The 22,049-nt window shown below is 40.0% G+C and overlaps 1 protein-coding gene across 4 annotated transcripts in view; it reads left to right on the top strand.

Annotated features, from left to right (window-relative positions):
- Positions 1-12,935, top strand: part of znf385c (zinc finger protein 385C) — a 125,336-nt gene extending 112,401 nt beyond the window's left edge. For 3 of the 4 annotated variants that reach the window (XM_059006609.1, XM_034055289.3, XM_034055291.3), the window contains 7 exons: positions 673-877; positions 5,224-5,556; positions 6,072-6,259; positions 8,658-8,756; positions 9,122-9,211; positions 9,956-10,084; positions 10,805-12,935. In XM_059006609.1, coding sequence (XP_058862592.1) covers positions 673-877; positions 5,224-5,556; positions 6,072-6,259; positions 8,658-8,756; positions 9,122-9,211; positions 9,956-10,084; positions 10,805-11,035 — 1,275 coding nt within the window. In that variant the 3' untranslated portion in view covers positions 11,036-12,935. The remainder of the gene's footprint in view (positions 1-672; positions 878-5,223; positions 5,557-6,071; positions 6,260-8,657; positions 8,757-9,121; positions 9,212-9,955; positions 10,085-10,804) is intronic. The other variant, XM_034055290.3, reaches the window with a different exon arrangement.
- The last annotated feature ends 9,114 nt before the right edge of the window (positions 12,936-22,049 follow it).

The raw sequence follows: 22,049 nt of genomic DNA, 5'->3' as shown, positions 1-22,049 counted from the left end.
TTTTATCAGCTCTCTGTTAATTTAACCAAAAAAAGGCTGAATTCACATTTTTACTAGTCAGGAAGCCTATATCATCTACATGGACATTTTTAAATGTAAAGTCTGGCTTTCCGTTGCAGAACTGGAAAGTGGCCTCAGGCTGGTATTTAATACTGTAAATAGTAATAAAGAGAAAAGGTTATGGGTCTTTTAGTCAAATGAGCGCAGTTCATTATGCCTCATTGCTACAGTGGAAATGGTGACTGACAATACCAGACAAGCGATCCTGTATTTCAACAGCGATCTTTTCTTTGTGTCGTTTCTTGTATAACTGATTAGATTGAGAAAGGTAGCATTTGAATAGCTTTTCGTATACAGTGGCCCTGCGCTCACAATTACAGCGCTGCTGCACACAGGGATGTCCTTGCTAGAATGGAACCTCACGTGATAACATTTTTATATTCAGACACCGCAATGGAATCACAATGGCATGAGTAACTAATATGCTGTAACACAGTACTAAGGTACCGTATCAGCTGCACCTTGGAGAATGTTTGAATTGTGAACACCAAGAAGTGAATGAACACGCTACTGGTGTCCATGTAGATTGCATGTCCTTTGCGGAGTTATGTAAATTGCGGAATTTACATATTCATAAGTTGCGTCATCCATAATCTCTGTTTGTTCCCGCAGAACCAAGCGGAGGCTCACTACAAAGGCCACAAGCACACGCGGAAACTGAAAGCCATTGAAGCTCAGAAGCACAAGCAGATGACCCCCGGGGCCGTGGTGTCAGCAGCGAGGAAGAGAGGGAGGGAGAGGGCGAGCGGGCCCCTCCCCGCTCTCCTTGAGCCCCTGCCAGCGCTCCTAGATACCAGTCTACACGAGGAGAGCGAGAGTGGGTATTAACAAACAAGGGGTATTTACTCCAGCAAAAAAATAAATAAATAAAAAATAAAATTCTCGTTTTGGACACAGATAGAGAAGACTATTCCCAAGATGTTTTTTTTTCCTTTAAAAAAAAATGAATTGGTTAATTAAAGACTGGAGTAAACAAAAATAGAGCCTGCCTTAAAAATCGCAGCTCAGAAATCAACCAATCACAGTGAAGTATTTGCCAAAATTCCAAGTACCTCTTACCTGGGTACAGATGGTTAAAGTAAACAATATTTTGACTTTTTTAATGAGGGGTGGGGTGGGGGGTTCGGACACCCAGGATATCCACCCCCCCCAATCAACCCATGTGTGCATAGAACACTACGCCTGATTCCAATGTTAAAAAAATCAAACAAAATACACATATCTGGTACCTTTACTATTACTGATATTGCAGACATAGAAAAGCATGAAATTAAATCACGACAATCTGAACAGTGCTACTGGAGTAAGTTTCTCTGGCTCCACTTTTGTTTTTAATAATATTCTTACCACAAGGCCTTGAAATGTAAATTAGTCAATTGTCAAGTTCACATAGCCCTTTAAATTAAAGAGGCAGCTGTAACTTCTAGATTAATGACATGGTTGGTAACTGCAGCCTTTCTACCCAAAAGAGATAAAAAAACACATCAATGAATAGCAACAGCTTTGTTAGTTAACTGTGAGACTTATTGATCCGTGGCATGACTCGCTGTGCAATTTATTGCCATTATCTTTCTCAGTTCCATTTTCTTCTTTTTCCTATGGACAAGCAAAATCAAGTGTTTTTTTTCTCTTCAGTCTTTATGTCTTAACAGCAGAGAAGTCTGTACCGTAAAAAAAAAATATTTAACCGCTACATTCCAATTCTCCTCGGTATGATAACACCGTAAAGCACAGGGGCTGTTGACAGCGCAGATATTTCACAGCGTGGTTCTATACCTGCCCACAAGAGGCACTGCGACAGCCACGATTGATCACCGGTACTGACTGCGTCTGATTTCATTGGAAAGAATTAATTGAAAAAAAAATGAAAGAGATAGGCCTGTCGTTTTGTGTTTAGACAAGAGACAGATAGCGCCTGGTGCATTCGCAGTGCCCAAGAGTTATTGGACAGTCCGCGCTGTAGCCAGAGGAAAAAGAAGCAGGGATACGTGCCAAAACAGCAGCCAGGGACCTCTTGTGTTTGCCTGCCGCTGGGTGACAGATTAACTACTGTATCTGTGGTGGTTGTTACTTCAATATGATAGCTGCTGCTCCTAAACAGAAGTCAAACAAACAGCATCGTCTGTGTGCCTTGATCCCTGATAAATCTCCACTTAAGCAAACCACCTGAATTGTATTGTCTTATTTACATCATTTATTTTGCATTCCACGTTTTCAAAGAATAGCCAGGCATCACGTTTAGTTTTTGCAGTCATTTTAAAGGAAATATTAGACGACCCCCTATTTTGATAAGGTTGCCACCAGTTCCTGTTTTCCTTGGATCGTCCTGGTTTTGAGGAAGGATAAACCACGATACAGTATTATTGCAATAGACGACCCTGTACTTCACACACCAGAAAATACATTAACATGGCCTAAGTGTGAATTAACCAAACGAGGAGAGGGAGCAATGTAATATACCAGTAATTGATTGCAAATTGCATAACAAAACCACATAATATATTATTAAATAATAAGGTAATTGGTGTAAATATGTTCATGTGACTGCAGTGGTCTTTGTAGGACAATAACAACTGAATAGTCGACTGTAATAACTTATACACAATACAGAGAAAGCAATGGATTCGACTGCATTAATACTAAAGATGAAAGAAAAAAGGGGTGAGGTTTTTACAAAAAGCGGCTGTGAAGAGCCTTCTCATCCAATTCCGTTTCATTTCAAATGCTTTTGTAAAATACATCCAAAAGCACTGCAGAGAGGGAGATAAGCAATAGCTCATTTTAACGTTTCAAATAATTTTACAGTTCTGAGGCAATTCCTAGACAGGGAACAATCCTTAATAAACCGGCTTGTGTAAATCATCTAATATCAAATTGAAATGCGCCGGAGCAAGCAAGTTTGACAATGTAGCAATGTAATGTAAAAATGCACCGAATTAGCACTGTATGAAATTAGCTGAGTTTGTCGTGCATTTGAATTATATTACGTTAACAGTATGCAGCGTGGTTTGCATTCACAATGACAACAGACTGTACCAGCATGTGAATAGCTGCCATGTTTGCCTGTGCTCCGCAATTCTCTGTTTGCCAAATAAGCCTGTGCAATTATCTGCAGTGATTTTAATGCTGCCTATACAGATTTGAAATGATGCACAAACAAAATCAGTCATTTCTACAGCTAACATTTCCTTTGACATCAATGCACTTGAAAATAAATGGGTCTTTTGTGCCATCACAATAAACACATGATAATCGTAGCTCTTCTGAGCAATTGTATACAATTGAATCATTGCTAACTTTGAGGTTTAATTAACAGTTAAGGTTACTTACACTCAATGTTACCTCGTTTTGGTTTACTTGTGCCTCTTGCATTATTCATTCAGCACTAATTAATCTCCTGCCAAAGGGGTCGTTACCTATCATTTAAACAAATTGGACATTGTCTTTTTTTAATTTTTTAATTTTTAAGAGGCAACATAATGAAATACATCTACTCTAGCAGTAACTCCTTGAAGTTTATAAACACTACATTGCACCCTCAAAAAAAGCATTTAATGTCAAGGGCAATTCATTCGTGAAGAGCAATTATATTGTATTGAAGTCTGTGCTGGATACGAGGGATACAGAGATGTTGAAATCAGAAAATGCAGAACTTGTAGTTATTCCAAAAAAATCTTAAATTAGTTGGAGCCAGAGATTTTTGCTGTTGTGCTCCTTGTTTGTGGAACTCTATTGTAGTTGACATGAGGCAGGTTGAAACATTGGGTTCTATTAAGATAGATTAGATAGATAGATAGATAGATAGATAGATAGAGTGAGTAACTGATTGGATATTGGGTAAAAAGTAAATAATATATTATAGAAGACCAAGGTAATTGGTGTAAATATGTTCCAATGACCACAATGGTTTTAATAGAAAAATAAAATCAGAATAGTCTACTCACCCATTAACTGTAATAACTTCTATACAATACAGGGAAAGCAATGGAATCGTCTACTGCTGTTGATAATTCCTTGATCGTAAATTAGGTACGCTTGTCAGGTATGTTGGGACTTCTTTGTGACATTTGTCTGCCAAGCATAACCTTCTCTGTTCATCAGAGGTGACCTGGGGGCTCCAGCGCTTTTGTTAAATTCTGCCAGGGATTGGCTGTGGTGCCGTTATTTCAAATTCATTTACATTTACACCGTATAACAAACCCACGAGATCTGATATATCATTTACACGGATTGTGCTCTCGCACTTAAACCTCAGTGCCAACGGCATCAGAAAATTGGAAACCGAATTGCAATGAAAGATAAAAAAACATATTAAAAAAAGGGGTTACATTCCAAATAAAGGCTTTTCTTCGGGTATAAGAAGCCTGAAATGCAATGCTGTCGTATCCTCCTAATCTCCGACAAGCTGCCTGCCCAGGTGTTAATCTGGGGGGATGCAGTGCAAGGTTTTGCGACGTGGAAACCTGTGTGCTTGAATGAGGAGTTTGTTTTGCATTGGTCACAAACTGTGCATTCACACACGAGCTTAGCTGGATTTCAACCAGAAGCGTTTAAATAGCTATTGTTCTGTCTTTGTCTGAATGTTCGATTGCACAAACTTTACTGCTCCCCCTGGGGGGACCCCCTTCCGAACGAGGTGTTGCTTCTCAAGGGGTTTGATCCTGTTGATATATAATCTTTAACTCTTTGACCACTGCAGAGCTGTAGGCAGATCTAGGAAAGATCCAGTCAAAGCGACTAAGGTAGGATCCCAGAGTAGCTCACCTGGTAGAGGCACGGCCGCTTTGGTGTGCAGTCGTACAGTCATGGGGTTGCAGAGGAGTGTCCAGGCTGGGGATTCCTAGTTAGGGAGGCAAAACCGGAAGGGACTGTTTCTCCTCATTGCGCTACAGTGGACCCTACCGGCCAGGCGCCAGATGAGCTCAGAGAGGACACCTGCAGGGCTGGCCTTTGTCCTCCAGCGGCCGGTAGCTCGCTGACACCCGCTCTTGAGTTCCTGGGTGTAGAAAAGATGGCTTGATCGTGAGATCAGAGAATGCCCACTGAACCTTCAGTTCTGAGCTGTGTAGAGAATTGCTGTAAATGAGTGCTGGAGTTAAATAAATAAAGAGGCATTTCCGTGCTGCTCCACCCAGCCTCATACTCGTGCTTGTTTGTTCTCAGGTCTACAGGACTGTGTGGAGGAGGAGAAGGTAGAGGAGGAGAAGGGCAGCTTGCGGATGCTGACGCCCGTCTCCGAGATCTCCTCCCTGGAGCTGCCTCACACCGCGTCCCCCCTAGTGTCCCCGGCCTCTGAACTGTCAGAGAGCATTTCCGAGGGCAGCGTCACGTCCCCCATCGACCCATTCGAGGAGGGGGGCACAGAGACCAAACCCGACGGGGACTCTCCTACTGAGGCGGGGGATAAAGACCCCAAAAAGACCAAGCAGCACCTCCACTGCCCCGTCTGCAAAGTGACTGTCAACTCCACATTGCAGCTTGAGGCACACAACAGTGGTACGTACGCCCAGCGAAGGACCCATTCAAATCATTACCCCGTTCAAATCGCTACCCCCATTCAAATCACAACCACATTCAAAAATTAAAAGTTTTTAACAGTTTAATGCGGTATATACGTTGGCAAAAGCTTAGTGAAGGCATGGTAATGTACAGGCAAGCTTGGTAAATCACAGCAGAGTATAACAAAGCATGGTAAATCGTGACAAGCAGAGTAAAGGCATAGTACAAGCATGCTATGGGCTTTAAAAAGAGATATATTGTTTATTACTACAGTATTGAACTTCAGTTGAAAGTTCCTGCCCTATAGTTACGATATCCCCTTTGGTCACGATTTTTTAATTAGATCTTTAGACATTTTAAAACAGTTTGTGTGCACTCTGTGGCATTCGAGAAGCTGCCCTGCCATGGCATTATAAAATAGATGCATAGATAGGAAACTCATCGTGGTATAATCATGCACACAGTGACTGGAGAGGATATAGAGTTTTTTTTAATAAAGGCTTTATTTTCAGGTGCCAAACATAAATCGATGCTGGAGGGACAAGGCAATCAGCCACGGAGAAGGGGTAAAGTGCTCTTGCCTCGGTCAGCCTGCAAAACCAAGAGGATAGGCAACAAGGGCAGCATGGGTATCCAGAACAAAGCCTTCCACTGTGAGGTGTGCGAGATCTACGTCAACTCAGACACTCAGCTCAAGCAGGTTAGTGCAAGGAGGTAGGCAGGGCACCAGCGGAGATCTGGGTTCAAATCCAGATTACGTTGCTTTTCTAAAGTAAAACCTGCTAACGATAATACATTGTCTTTCAAGATGGTCTATATATACAGTTGATTTCACAACGGAGGGGTCTATATGTGGTTACTATACAGTGGTGTAACTTTGGTTTTAAAAGTGATGGGGGGACAGTTTCTGTAGCTGTCATAAAATAATTCAGATTGGCCCTTTTCAGTTGTGAACTCCCTCATCGGAAGACAGGAGGGGGTATTTCACAGATCCCAATGTTTGAGTGGACGATGTTTTCATAGTATTGTAAAGACATCGGAAGTCACGATTTGAGAAATTTCACAATGAAAAGAAAAAAAAACAAACTTGTAGAAACAGTTATCTAATAGCAGGCTCTGTTTTCTCCTCTCTGCTTGAGATCGCCCATAATGCAGTTACTTCTGGGTCCTAGTGGAGAGACTGCAGTACTGACTAGTGATTACACTAGTGATTTTTGAGAATTAAAAGTTTTACTACTGCTGCAATGTGTGAGGGACATTTTCCATTGTTGATGCATGTCTTTCGGTTGGACTGTGTTAGGATTGCTTGATTATGGGGATAATTACCTTATTTTCAGTGAGGCTATGGCGCAGCTGAAGGGCAACACAAATATGTTAACATCACAGAGAGATAACCAGGGTGTGCTGGGGAAATAACATCTCTCATATTTCAAAACATCTTCTGTTACGCCAAATAGCTGAACCACATGATCGACTGCCCCCTTATTTAAGGTTTAAAGCAGTTAGTTGGCTGCGAAATAGGTAGAGATTAAAAGATGGTCATTGACCTTTTTCACTTTAATAGCATTGAGTGCATAAATTAGTTTAGATAAGGTAATTAAGCAGGGTTTAAAAAAAATAATGTAAAAAAAAAAAAACTGTTTTATTGCAGAGATGATAAGGTAGCAGCGGGTTTGTAACTAATGTTAATTAAAAAGTTTAATTAACCTGACAATTCCGCTCACTGCACTGCTGGTGAAGCACGGGCTGTGCTGTCACGTAGCGTCCCAGTGACTCGGCTTCATACAGCCTCTATATAGATGCATCCTGTAGTATATATGTGTGGAAATCTGTTTTTGTGAAGGTATTTTTTTTTGCTGATGTGCAGTGGTTTATTGATCTGCAAGGCAATCTCAGAGGCTGATAAGGGCTGTATGCACACATCACTGGTTATGGGTTTATTTAATAAGGGACTATTGTTGTCAGCCTTAACTGGCAATAATATGCACAATGTGTATTTCTGTAGAGACAGAAAGAGGTTTATCATCAAAGAAATGAGAAAGCTAATCGCATCATGGATGCTGCAGTCTTGTGAAAAGTGATTGTTTCGTGGGGAAAGTGTTATTGAGACTTAAATACAGGTTATGAAATATATTGTTCTTGTTTTCGATTTGGAAATGAAGTCAAATCGGGACATAGTAAAGGCTTGAGAGAAAAAATACATGTAAAAAGTAATTCTACCAAAGGTATGCTTTAAAATATCGCCTATGCTTCACGAAGCTAATACATAAGCAAATAACTTAAATAGACTCTGTTTGACTGGACCTGTTTGATGGATTTTAAGAGACTCCATTTAATTGTTCCTGTACCTATATCTGGATTTTTAAGAGTAAGTAGTGGGGTTCCAAAAAATATACCGTTATAAATGTCCGCTCTAGTGCACTAGGGTTTGAGATCTGTCCTCTAAATCACTGCAGGAAAAGCGATTAAAAAAAAAAAGGTGCTCTGGCTTTTCAGTTCTGTTATGTACCACATCATGGATTGTTCTTGCTGCGTGACAATGTGGGCAATAATCCTTACACTATCAGTGCACTAGAGCAGACATTTTGAAAAGAGCTTTGAAACAGACTTTAAAGTTATAAGTGTAAACATTTGTCAAGATGTTAACAATGAAAAGAAAAAATGACAGGTACGTTATTTGAACAGTTGTAGCAACACGTGGAGACGTGTACCGCTATATTTTTTCATAACCCTGCTACTTACTCTTCAGCCTGCACTCTGTAAACTCTGTAAACTATTAAATAAAGATTTGCCATATTTTCACTTAGTGGCATTTTTGTTTCCAAGTCATCTACCCTACCTGTGAAATCCCTTAAGCATTGCACAGTATTGGAGTTCCGGATGCGTCATATCTTGAGGGGGCCAGAGGGGGGGGGGGCTACATTGATCTTCGCGCTGCCCCTGGAGGAATAGCTCCCCCTGCAGGCCAGGCTGCTGACGAGTCATGACTATATAAGCCCATGAGAGGAAACAATGTGAAAATGTTCTTGTATTTGTATTGTGGATAGCTGCTGATACACAGCGCAATGATATTAAATAGTCTCCTGATCTTTCCACAGCACATGAACAGCAGGAGGCACAAGGACAGGCTGGCTGGCAAACCCCCCAAGCCCAAGTACAGCCCCCACAGCAAGAGCCAGCCGAACTCAGTCTTAGCGGTGAGTGTGTCACACTGTCTGGGGCTGACCCCAGATCGCGGAGTGAGCGACATGAATGAACATGGTATTTCCTAGTGAATTTCCTAGAACAACCTCATCCCAACCTCTATTGTAGAGCCGTGGGCAGTGGTGTAATCCGAAATCGGAATTTACCGGAACTAAAATATAGATATTCTTAAACAAGTATATGAATTCACTTTTTTTTTTTTTAAGACTTTCACCCTTTTTAAGAATATACAATATAACAGATTTCCATTCCATTTTAAAGTGCCAGGTCATTTTAAGTTATTGATTATGTCCGATGGATCATTAAACCAGACTTTTAAACCCAGGTTTTCAATTCTTCTTTTCTCGCTGTACCTCAGAACGTGAGATGGGGCAGCTATGCCGGCGGGACGGTGTCTGCGATGAAGAAAGTCTTTGGCCGTTGCAATCTGACCTCACTGTCTTCTCAGGTGTGTAGCTTTACACTTCGTGCTTTTAGAAGCAGACCTTCCCTAGACCCTGTCTGGCTCGACTGGTTTGTTTCTGTAGTCAGCTTCCTTTCGGGGGGGGGGGGGGACGGGACACAGAGGTTTTCTCGGCATGTTAAGAAAAAGCACCCTTTTCTAACCTTGCAAACATCTCAATTTTCAGCAACTAAGTCTTAGCGGTCCCTTTTTATTTGATTTCCTCATTCCAGAAAGCCGCACGTGACTTTGACCTGTTATCTCTGTTGGCTCCACTGTACCGCACTATTTAGAAGCGCAATTGCAGCCAACTATGTTCTTTGTCTAACCTGACACCAATGGGCAGTTAAATTGCATTACACTGTAGCTAAGTTTTTCATTTAGCATCATTTGCACTAAAAGAGCAATGCGAATGTGATAGTGTGGTAATTTGACACAATCAGAAGTGGCATCACATTGCTGAAGATCTTGAAGAGGTCTTGGTTATAAACAATATTGCCCTAAATGAAAACCCAGTTGAGCAAAGATGTATTTAACCAGCACAAACAGTGGTTATTTTTAACCAACTGATGTCACATTGGTCTACGTTATATATTTTAACTAATGCCATTACTGCAAAGTGCATAAGAAAAATGACTGCATTATGGGGAAAAATGATCAACCTACTTTTGATTTAATTTGGATTTAAGCTGACAGCGCCGCCCTGCTGGCTGAATACTGTAATGGGGAATTTCAATGTTTCTCTTAAAGGGAAAGTCAACCCCGAATTTTCTAGACATCTCTACTACGGACCCACTTGCAGCTGTGGATCGGGTCTGGTACCAGCTGCTCAAGCAGTCCAGCCTAGGACGTGCCAGAGGTCCACTGGACCCCCTCCACGTAAGTGGAAACCGAACCGGAACAAACTGGGGCCCAGAATGGATCTGTGAACAAATAGTTACATACGTCAGAGTGGCAGCCGCCCCTCCCTTCTGGTCTGCATAGCGCTGTGGACAGGGGGAGACAGGGGGCTAATGCTGGATTCACACAGTTCTTCTAAGCACACTTGGGCGCATTAGGAGCCTGTTAAGGCTGCTGTGCTCTCACAGTCACATCGACCAGATTTGCAGAAAAAAAGGTGCAAATCTAAATACAAAGTGGAAACGGTTCATATGGGATGAATTTTGTTTTTGATTGTCAACTCCCTGGCAGCGTGCATCAATCCAAATATAGGATATATCTTATTAGGGCAAGCTAGTAACGTGTGACAAACTAGCCTTCAGCTAAAATGAAATGCAACAGAAAATGATTTGGGTGGATGAAACTGAAATGTCTTTTAAAAAAATAAAAAATAAATAAAACCACCACCGCTTTATGAAATTGATATCTGCACCCGATTGTTTAAAGATAATGATGATGATAATAATAATTTAATCCCAGTTACAAAATGCTAGGAGCCCCTAATAATAATAATAATAATAATAATAATAATAATAATAATAATAATAATACCAATTCCAGAGTGCTTTTGTATCAGATAAATAAATAAAACAATGCATGCTGTCTGCCTGCTGTAGCAATTGCAATACCTGTTCTTCACCATTTCTGTTTCCCTTCCAGACCAAACTGGCCCTGCAGAAGCAGCTCTCCAAGACACTGGCGACCAGCTTCTTGCCAAGCCCACTGAGCCCTGCAGCCCTGTGCACCATGGCAGCCAACCCCCTGGCATTGCGACACCCAGCCGGCACTGCCACCCTCATCCAGACCCCCCTCCTCGGACCAGCCTTATTCCGACCCGCTCCTGGGCCCCTGCGAGCCGCCCACACGCCCTTCATGTTCGCCCCCTATTAGACCGCACCCTTCCTGGGGCAGGGGCACTGTGATCACGAACATACCTGACTGCTCTAGGGAGGCAACGGGACCTATGCATCGGTAGCTAAGAACAAGGAAGAAAAAAAATGGATCTGTTTTGTAATTAATGCACAGCGTGTGGCTCTAAGGCTGCCATTGCACAGGGACATTTTGGGTTGACTTTTAAGTCTTTCATGCATGGCAACCTCATATGGGGATGGATAAAAAAAACAAACTCTCTTCTAGTTTGTATATGGGGACATATGGAAACGCATGATAGTCTCATATGAGGATGCCATTTTTTCCCCCGTATAAAGCAATGGAAAAAGTTTTCAATGAAAAATATATTTATTACAGTATGTGTCCAAACAGACAGCTATTTTTAATATTTCATGCATGAAAGAGTCGCCATGTTGATACAAGCACACTTTCAACATCAGTTGTATCAAAATGCCGCAGCCCTTATCATTTTGAATACTTTTAGAAATTACTGTGCATTTTCCTTACTCATCAATCTGTATTCAGACTAGAAACTGTTCAATGGCGGTTGAAATGTATGTTTACGTTGCTTAATTTAACTCATCTTAAGCTTTATTACATAAAGCAGAGCACATTAGATCCGCAGTGAAACCTGGAGTGGCTCAAACTGCTATGCAATGGGAGTCTTAGTTTCTCACCTGGAAATGCAAACAAACATGGGCTGTTCTGCAATAAGGAGAAACTAGTTTTATTATTTCAATCAGAGAATATATGTTCTCCCCAAGTAGTTGTTCCCCCAGGAACGAATATTTGGGAGTACTGGTTCCCCTTCCGAATACTTGTACCCCTATATTACTTTGTTGGAACAAAGTAATCTTTCTTTGCATACAAGTATATATCTGTGCACTTTCAATGAAAAAATAAATTAACAGCCTACAAAGATCTAGTAATTAGAATAACATAATTTCCACAACAACTCAGCAGGTTGTGAAGGAACAGGAGCAATATCGTTTCAATGAGGCAGACCGATGATGTATGTGGTTCAAGATACAGCACAAAAGAAAAGGTTCTCGCGTGTGGCTTGTGCTCAATGCCGTAAACAATTTGTAGAATTGCAGAAAAACACATTGAAACGCGGTCCCTTTTTTTACAGAATGTGTTATGTTGTGACACTGTGGGGGGGTGCTGGCAATTATGGAGAAAACATGGGTGCTGACTGCCTATGAAAGAGGTGTGGGGGGGGGGGGTATGATGGATAATAGCAGGAAAATAACTGATAATTATTTATTTTTTATTATCTGTATTTAAAAATTATTACCAAATAGCTGTTCCAATTTCATAACAAAAAATTTCACTTGCTATGCTGTATATATATATATATATATATATATATATATATATACACACACACACAAATAATGTGAAAGCCCCCATTTTACTGATGTTAGTGTAAATTAAAATGCTGTCAGAGCCTAAGAAATTCAGCTGCAGTTTTCCTGTTGAGTACAATCATTTACATTGCATCTCTTCAGACTCAGCAGCAGCACTATTTTTGACAACAGCCCCCCCTACAGTCATAACTTTAATTGCGAATACAAGTGGATATACTGTTACATTTTTTTTTGGTTTGTTTGTTTGGGTAAACACAGGGGTTTCATCACTTTGAAGACAAAGTCGTGAGTCTATATCTGTGTCTTTTTACTGAAACCCCTGTAAATAGAAGCTTTATATCAGGGGGGATAAACGTGTGGGTGATTTTATGATCCGAAATTGTAAAATAAATAAAATATAGTAAATATAGTAGATTATTATTAGAACTATTATTACTGCAGTTGAAAATAAAAAAAGGAAATATGTCTATTCATTACCTGCATTGATGTGTATGTACAGTTGTTCTGGGATAAACAAAACCTGACAAGGAGCCTTGGAAGAGCTTGTAAGTTTGTCCTTTTTTGCACAAATGTATTCTTTCTTTTAAAAGAAAAACAGACAACAAAAATGTGTGGATTTGTTAAAATGTTGTTCTGTGCTAGGGTGGTTTATTTTTTAGCTCCTAAATTGGAAAACAAACTGTCAAAACATAAGAAACAGGCTTTCGTGAATTTTGGGGCCTAGTAGGCCCAAAAAACAAAAAGTCGGCCTGCAGTGGATGTTTGTCAGTGTGGCTTGTGGTGCATTTAATACCTTATAGTCATCTGTTTGGAAAATCATGTTCTTTTTTTGATGCTTTGCAAGTGTGTTAAACTTTTACCACGATACTGTCATCTTTTCAGTGTGTCGTTCAAAATGTCTTAAAACCAGGGAGGTGTTCAATAAGCAGAGTGCTCTCTCATGGCGCTAGGGTTGCCACCTTTGAGATACGAAAATACCGGACGCCCCATCCCCTCCTATTGTCTACTTCTTCATTTGTCTCTGCCATTGTGGCTAACGTTACAGTATGCTTCTTAATAGTTTCGCGCTTCATCATTCAAAGGGCTGTCAAACTTTACAGCAGCGCGCATGCTCATACCAGATAACACACAGCGGTGAGCACACAAAACATGGTGGCTTACGTTGTTTAAAAAAAAAAAAAAATGTCAATGTAATTACTACTACTACCGTACTGGATTTGTGTAATTATTATTTATTTCTTAGCAGACGCCCTTATCCAGGGCGACTTACAGTCGTAAACACAAATACAGTTACTGACACTTTTAGTTTTCGTTTAGCATCTTGAGGATTTGTCAAATTATAAATAGTCCAAGTTTCCTTTTCTAATACAATCGTCACTTTAAAAAAACATAACATAATCAGTTTTAAAAAGCCAAAATGACAACAAAAATATTACTTATCACACGTGTGATGGTCATACAAATCCATATTTGAAAAAAAATCAAGTTGCAGCCACCGCACTGATAATGCAGGCAGGCCATTTTGAACCTCCAGCGAGGCAGCTCAGAGCTGGACTACGCTCTGTTAGGATGCGCTCACGGCGTGTGAATTGTTCAGTAGTAAAAGATACGTGCTGTCCTGGGGGTACTCTGCTCGTTGAACGCACTCCAGGCCCAGCATTTCATACTGTCGATACTGGCGAGTATTTTTGCATTTTGTTTTAATATAAAAGGCTTCCAAAAGTCTCCCCATTACAACAAGAAAAATTAATGGTCATTACTTCTAATATGACATGCATGATTTTAACCATTAATGAGGTATCGGTCTACCTGTTGGTGTCACCTTCATAACTGTGGTTGTTGTAGCCCTGAAATAAGCCTCGGCAATTATGATAATTGATTTCATTTTAATATAAGGATACTGCTTTAGAAAAGGTGAGGCTTTGCTGCATGTCTGAAGCATACTACAAAAAACAGATCTGATATATAGACTAGGATATTCTGCGGTGTTAGGTGTCTGAAGGACTTGTATTGAAAGTACTGGTCAATAGTGCATAGATTAAGGACTATACGTCCATGTGTAGAGAGTCTGATGGAAAATTTGAAAAATAAACCTTATATCAATGCTGTCACTTGGAATTGGTGGCAAAAACCGTATCTTTAACCATATCAGGAAATCTTAAAGGAGTTTAATTCTGAGCAATAAAAAAGGATAGCGGTTTGCAGAGTACCTGTGTCCTATCTTGGGGAAGGAGGGTATTAACAGATGTATTAAATGCCAAAGCCATCTTTTTGAAGGAACGATGGATTTAAAAATTCTTGACTTTTTTTTTTTTTTTTTTTTTCAAAAAGGGTATTTCTCTTCCCTTTTCCGGGAAGGGTAAACATTTACTTTAGGAGGCAAGTTTAGATGCAAAGCTTTAAAGAAATGTCGCATTTTTTTACATAGGTGCCAGTTTCAAGCGATGTAAAAGATTGTTATGGGTACATTTAGGGTTGCCACCTGGCCTTTTTCTGAACTGCCTTGTCAGTTTCTGTTGAAAAGATGCAATGTAAAGTTTTTGGGTTTCTTTCACTTGGGACAGTTAAGCACAATGATCACAATGGGATGCAAATGGTATGTTGTTGTTTTGTTTTTTTTTGTCCATGTAAAGCTTACAGCAGTATACCTACCCAATTTAACTTATACACAGTAATCAGCATCTATTAATCAATTTGCTGGTTCACTGTGTCGCTACCATGCACCTTCCCATATAACCATAAGGTAAGAAAAATGATAAACATAAAGTACACATTGTGGTTTTTTGTGTGTGTGTGTGTGTGTAAAATGGTCAGTTAAGTAATAATTAGCTATAGTCTGCACTAGGACCCATCTTGTTGGGGCGGGGCGGGGCGGGGCGGGGCGGGGCGGGGGGTCGTGGCCGGTGGCTGTTTTTTTTTTTTTTTTGTGGCAAACCCCAGGTAGATGAGAAGCCAACAAAGCGACACGTGCTAAATGTCAATGCTAAGATCAGCCCACGATCTGAAGTAAAAGGACTTGGGAACCTTTATAAACTAAATGGTAGATCATGCTTTCCTAGCTATATTTCAATGCTGCCTGCCATTAAACAAACTAATCAGCAGAGAAGAGAAAGAAGAAAAAAGCTGCACAGTATTTGTTTGGTACAATACTGAGGCGTTTCATTTTCGCGACGGACTCTTCGAGCATCAAAGTCAATAAGCTCACAGGCATTCTCATTCAGAGAGCTGATGTACACCCAAACAACAAATGCCTGCATTAAACACAAATCATGTTAGATATGAATACAAAAATAAAATAATAAATACATTTCAGTTTTTGCTTAGGTCATGATATCTCAGTGCAGGAAATCCGTTTCTGTGTGAGTCAGCCTGTGTTTTTTCTATAGCAACTTTTTCTATAGCAACTGCGTCCATAGATTCCTCTGCAATCTTGTAGTTTTTCGAAAACAGTCTCTGTTTATTGCCATGTAAGCTGTCATTATATCTGTAGATGTAAGATTTAACATTAATTTAATTATACTACATTAGTGTGTGAATAATTATAGATAAGATATTTTAGTACATATTTCAAAATCTAGTAATACCAGACTCAATTCTTTGTACCTTAATAGCTGGAACAATAATTGGTTTTATTTTTAAGATTACATAATTAGTGTTAGGCAGTTTGCTTTGCCTTATGCCAAAATAAAAATTGTTACTTTTGAAGTGGCAATAAATGTGAGTTATTTAATCACTGCTAGCACAGCACAATACTTAGTCTTGTATTGCGCACAGTGCCACCAGGTGGCCAAATACTGTTACTAAGCAAAACAAACAATATGAGTAAATTAATAGCAAGATGCTTACCACTCCAGTCTACTGCTTTAAAAATTCTCAAATGCATCCCAACCTTTCACAACTGCCTCTTTTTTTGTACTAAACACTGTGAGTATCACCCTGGTTCATAGATCATAGCTCATCATTTGTGTGTCCAGTTGTAAATACATACTTGCAGTTATTACGTGACAGTTGTGTATGATCCGAAAATAAATAAATAAAGATTTTTAGGGACATGGCCAGTATTTAATTGTATACCCTCTGTAATGTTGACTGTACATTTACCCCCCCCCCCCCCCCCCCCCATGTACTATAATAACTGATAGCAAAAGAGAAAATATTTTGATAAGAGATTGCTCATTGCTCTATTGTATTACTGCTGTGAAAGGGGGGAGGGGGAGAGAAAGGACAAAATAAATCAATTAGAGCTTCCACTTCACTGGTGTCACGTCCTGCTTTATTGGGATTTAAGGGAAGACTGATGGAGGGTGGCATCTCGTTATCAGTTTCATACTTCATAATAGAAGACATTGGCACGCTCTGGCTCAGGGCACTGAGGTGCGGTTCCAGGACTGACAGTGACAAACGTGCTGCCGATATCTCTGCCACTGATTGGCAGTGTCACATTGGGAGCCGTGTCTCTTGAGTGCTCAGGATCTCCTGTGAATGTCAGGCAGGAAGAAACAGGCTCAGCCACAGACAGCTTGATACTCGGCTCTAGATTTGAGCGTGTGCCCTGCATTGTTTTATGGTGATACCTTTTTTTTAATACGATCATCTTAATGTGCACAGGAAAATACATGGACTAGCCTTCTTCAAAAGTCTCGTCGTTTCAAGCCATTGCTCCTGAAAAAGTGGCTTTGTGTTCCCCTCATCTTAATATGTAACCATCAATAGGAGACCCAACAAGATGTTGATCACCATGGACATTAACAGTGTGTGGAACTAACGAGTTTCACCTGTCAGGCGTGCATTTCTGCAGCTACAGGCGCAAAAGCAAAGGGAAAGGCAAAGGCATAACATCAGAGAAGAATAAAACAATTTTAACAGTACGAAACTACCAAGGAAGTTCTCTTTCCTGCAACTCTGTTTCTAGCTAGTCTGAGACTTGTAGAATCGCCTTGATCCTTGCAACAGCTTTGAAATAGGGCTCAGCTTTAAACCACAAGGGCACACTGCTTCTGAAAGCTAAAGAAAAATAAAATGTTCTATTACTCACCAGTATGTCAGTAGAATGCATTGCCCCAAGGGCAAGTGCAACTCAAAGCACATATTAATACACACTACATAATATCATCAGTCATTAAAGGTCAGACACCCCCCAGAGGAGAGCAGTGGGCTGGGTATTGATTAGGTCTGACCTAGTCAAATCAGTCTTTTACGCATACCTTAATCAAATGAAAAATGACAAAAGATCTCAATGGGGACCCATTGGAATAGATACCCAAGATTCTTACTATTAGTTGCAGTAGTAGTATAGGAGATCGGCTGATCAGCTATGCCTTCAGAACAGACACTTTAAATGACATTAATGTGCACACAAGATAGAGAGCTGTAGTACAACCAAGAAAGTAAATGAAATGAGATCTTTTGTCAGTGTCTTCGGTTGTGAAGCAAAAGCAGTACACTAGATACCTCATCACCTAAATGAAAATCACTTTACATTCCAAGACTTACTATTCACAACTTTGCAGTCTCGGTTTCTTTTCTTCATTGTCAGCAGTAAGCCCCCCTCCCCTCCCCTCATCGAGATTGTTAGACTTGCTATTGCATTAAATAAAGCCCCTTTAGAGCTCTATTGAGTTTTAAATTTGTGTGATGTGTGTTATTTTTTTTTTAAAGAAATAAAACCCACAGAAAAAGATCTAATGCTTCAACTCCATTTGAAGCCCTGAATGGGGTCACTCACATCTAAATCAAAACAGATGTATTGTGGGCCATATCAGCTGGACAGCCCTGCTGTATAATATCGACACACCTTCAGTCAGGAAACTCATGCCATAGATTATTTATTAAAGCTTAGACTAGACAACATTACTACATTGTGACTTGCTCAAGGTCACACGAGTCAGTGGCTGAGGTGGGATTTGAACCGGGGACCTCCTGGTTAGAAGCCCGTTTCTTTAACCACTGGACCACACAGCCTCCTAATATACTGCATGGTTTGAAATAAATTAGAAATATCTTAAATTACTAAATTGTGTAACGGTTAGTGTTATCAAAAAATGAGCTGGCAACTAAATGGATCAAAAAGTGTTAGCTCAAAAAAAAAAAATATTGGGTTCGTGAGAGTATCTTATTAATTGTATCCGCCAAACAGTTCATAAAAAAAAAATAAAACCCCTCATCTATATTCTGTGTGGTGACTGCAGTAAATCCGACTCTCATTATAAAAATGACTGTAAGCCCTAATCACATGACTCAGAGAAGCCACTGAAAGATATACTGCAGGGAGAAATTGAATAGGGTTACAATGTCATGGCTGTAACTGCTGAGGTGAAACAAAAGATCTCTAATGTATAAAACTTTCAAGATCTATCCTCGTTTTATGTGGGTAGAGCAGTGCCAATGAAAAGTCCCATTCCTTTTTTTATTTTGGTAATAAAAAAAACAATCTGGCCCCTTTTTAAAACATTTTTTAGCACGCTACAGTGCCCACAGGCTATAACCATCAGGAAAAAGGCCCAGCAGGATTGGAATTTGATTTGAAATTTTTTTGGGAGTTCGGGAGTTTCTTGATGCAGGACTATAGAAGAGAACAGTTTTCACAATTACAGGTGGTATGCCTAAGGTTTAGAGACTGTGAATTTGGGTAATTTGAGCTTGAGTTCTTAAAGGGCTTACTAGTACAAAGACGTATTTTGAATGCATTTACAGCGTTCAATTGTACTCAAAATTATTCATCAATTCTAAAGTGCCTCACAGGCTTGGAATAGGTCACCCAAGTCAAATAATTCACACCATAATATGATTCCGCCTTCAAAATGCAGATTTGGAAACGTCACAGACTGCCAGACAAGGGGACCCTAAAAGGGGGTTGTTTTTATGCCTTGGAAATTGCCCAGACATAATGCACATATAGTTACATTTGTATGTTTAACTTTACTTTTATTAATGATTTGTCACAGATTTTTATCTCAATCTGGGATCTGAACTGGGTGGGGGGCACCAGCCCTGATTTCTTCATTTTTCCATAGTTTAGACTTCTGTGAACTTAAGTGATACTTATTTGATATCTTATAGGGAAGCACCTGCCAACCAAGCACCTACTATCAACCCTCTCTATCAAAGTCCACCAGGACAAGAAACAGAGATTCAGTTATAACTACAGAACACCCATCAGGGCTGGCATAACTAATTAAAGGGTCATGTGATGAACTGCCTTACATATTGCAGGCATTTGTAATTGTTTGTCCACCCCCTGTACGTAGCTACTCCCCTCAAGGGTGTCCGACATATGCTAAAAGCCACCAAAATCTGTCTTTTAAGACTGGTCAGAAGTCTTATATTTATCAATAGCTGTCTTTGTGGCTTGATTGCTATTAAAGGTCATCAGAAAACGTGAAAGGGACTGCCACCCGTCTCTGAATTAACTGACAAAACATACTGTACTATTACAAATCAAAAGTGAATGTGATCGCCCTATTCAGCGGTACATAGCGTGCGACCACATTTTAAATCGTGGTTTATTGCCCAGTAAAACCAACCAGCTACTATCCCCGGAGTTTAATTTATTCCCTCTTCTTCTGCTGAATTACCCTTGTATCGAGGGACTGCAGATACTAAACAAATAATTGAGGCACACTGAGTATAGCGCCATAAATTCACATACAATGTATTTGGGGTAATTTCATTCCAATACTGCTTTCGCAACATATAATGCACGCAGTGAACCTTTGACAGCTTTACATCAACGGCCAGCCCATCTTCTTACTGGTGTCTGCTACTGGCTTATCGGCTTACCAAAAGGCATGCAGGCATAGCTTTGTCAGTCTTCAATCGTTTGCAGTCAGTCTTTAATTATTTAATTTTTCCATTATTTTAACCAGACAAGGCTGTTTAAGATGGCCTCGTTAACACTAAGACAATTGATGCAAAACAAACGATGTTTGTTACAAGAATGCGATCCAGTACGCAGTACAATACAAAACTGTACCTCTATAAAAAAAAAAACACGTGCGCTGACTATGTCAACGGTATGAATTTGAATGTGTTTCTTTTGCCAGTGGGATGCGTGCACTGTTTAAACGTGTCAGCCTCATGTGGTAAACCTTTTCACTGGGGTGGGGTTTCTTAAGGAGAAAATTTAATACAGAACATTAAAGATCACAGGGACTCATTTTCAAATGTGATCCGATAGTTATGGCAGATTCGCCTAATAGCATTAGCAGGAATCAAAGGGCTTCATTATAGGACCAAAGAGTTTTTTTTGTTTTTATTTTCCCCCACAGGAGCACAACTTAGTTGTATACTGCCCTCTGGAGGCCACTGAATTTTTCCATGCACTTTGAAATGCACACAAAACAGGTATTCAGATCCAGAGTTCTGTGTAATTAAAACAGATTTGCTAATACAGTTCATTATGAAATTGTTGACATTTATTCAATACAAAACCTACAAAAATATGTAGTGCCATTTTTTTTTTTTTTTTTTTACATACCATAAAAGGTTTTGAAGTCTATGTAATTAGTAGTATAAAATAAAAAGGCAGGATTTTTTTTTAATTTCTAGTTTGCTTCCAGAGCAATAAATGAGATTGATGTTGTGTAAATTATTTATAACCTCCTCCTGCTGCAAGCAAAAGCCAGGCGTGTGGTAAAATCTACAAAAACACACATCAGTCAGTTTTTTTTTTTTTTTAATCTTTTTTTTTAAATTTCATAACCACCTTGTATTGTCTTTACAAATTGTAACAAGATAAATTAAAGAGTAACCTGATAATTTTGCTCTGGAAAAAAATACATATTACACTAGCCATTGGCAGGCTATAAATACACGATCTGCAGGCCATTAGCATTCCACAGTGCACAGTGAATATATCTGAAAGAGAATCTCCGAGCAACCAAAGGTAAATTACTTTTAAAACGTGATTTACTACATGCAGTATTTTGAGGTATAGCATAGGTGTTGACACATACACATATATATCTATGAATTTCTTCGATATGCTGTACCAACTTTGCTAAATCATACATTTATGTATTTTTCAAAGCAAAGAAAGGTATTTTCTCGGCACATTTCTGTATCAAAAATTTTACCAAAATGTCTTTTCTAGTGTTACAATTTGCAACAATCGCAGGCTACTTCGTGCTGCAGTGTGTTAATGCATTCACCTTATATAATTTGCAGTGCATTGGTGGAGCTTTAGGGGAAGTATGTTTAGCACCTGCCTGCACTGTGCCTAACAGTGCAAGTATCTATTTCCCCTACATTTCATGACCACAGTATTAAAAAAACAAGAACATGTTTTACATTTAAAAAAAAGACAAACTGCTTTGCCAGAACGTTCCCGAGTGGTGCATCCAGTAAAGACGCTCCGCGTGGAATGCAGGTTGCGCCCTATAGCCTGGAGATCGCAGGATCGAATCCAGGCTACATCACTGCCGACCATGACCGGGGGTTCCTAGGAGGCAGTGCACAATTGGCCGAGTGCCGCCCAGGTAGGGAGGGCTTAGATTGGCGGGGGACCCCTGTGGCCGATAGGGTGCCTGCAGTTCTGCAGTGGAGCCATCGGATCTGTGTTGTCCTCCGGCACTATAGGTCTGGTGGCCTCGCTGTGGATCTACAGTGAGAAAAATGACGGACTGGTAGGAACACGTTTCGGAGGA

This window comes from Acipenser ruthenus, chromosome 33 (genome assembly GCF_902713425.1).
Source record: "Acipenser ruthenus chromosome 33, fAciRut3.2 maternal haplotype, whole genome shotgun sequence".
NCBI classification, from domain to species: Eukaryota; Metazoa; Chordata; class Actinopteri; order Acipenseriformes; family Acipenseridae; genus Acipenser; species Acipenser ruthenus.
Note: the sequence above shows the minus strand (reverse complement) of the source record. Positions and strands in the feature narration are given on the sequence as shown.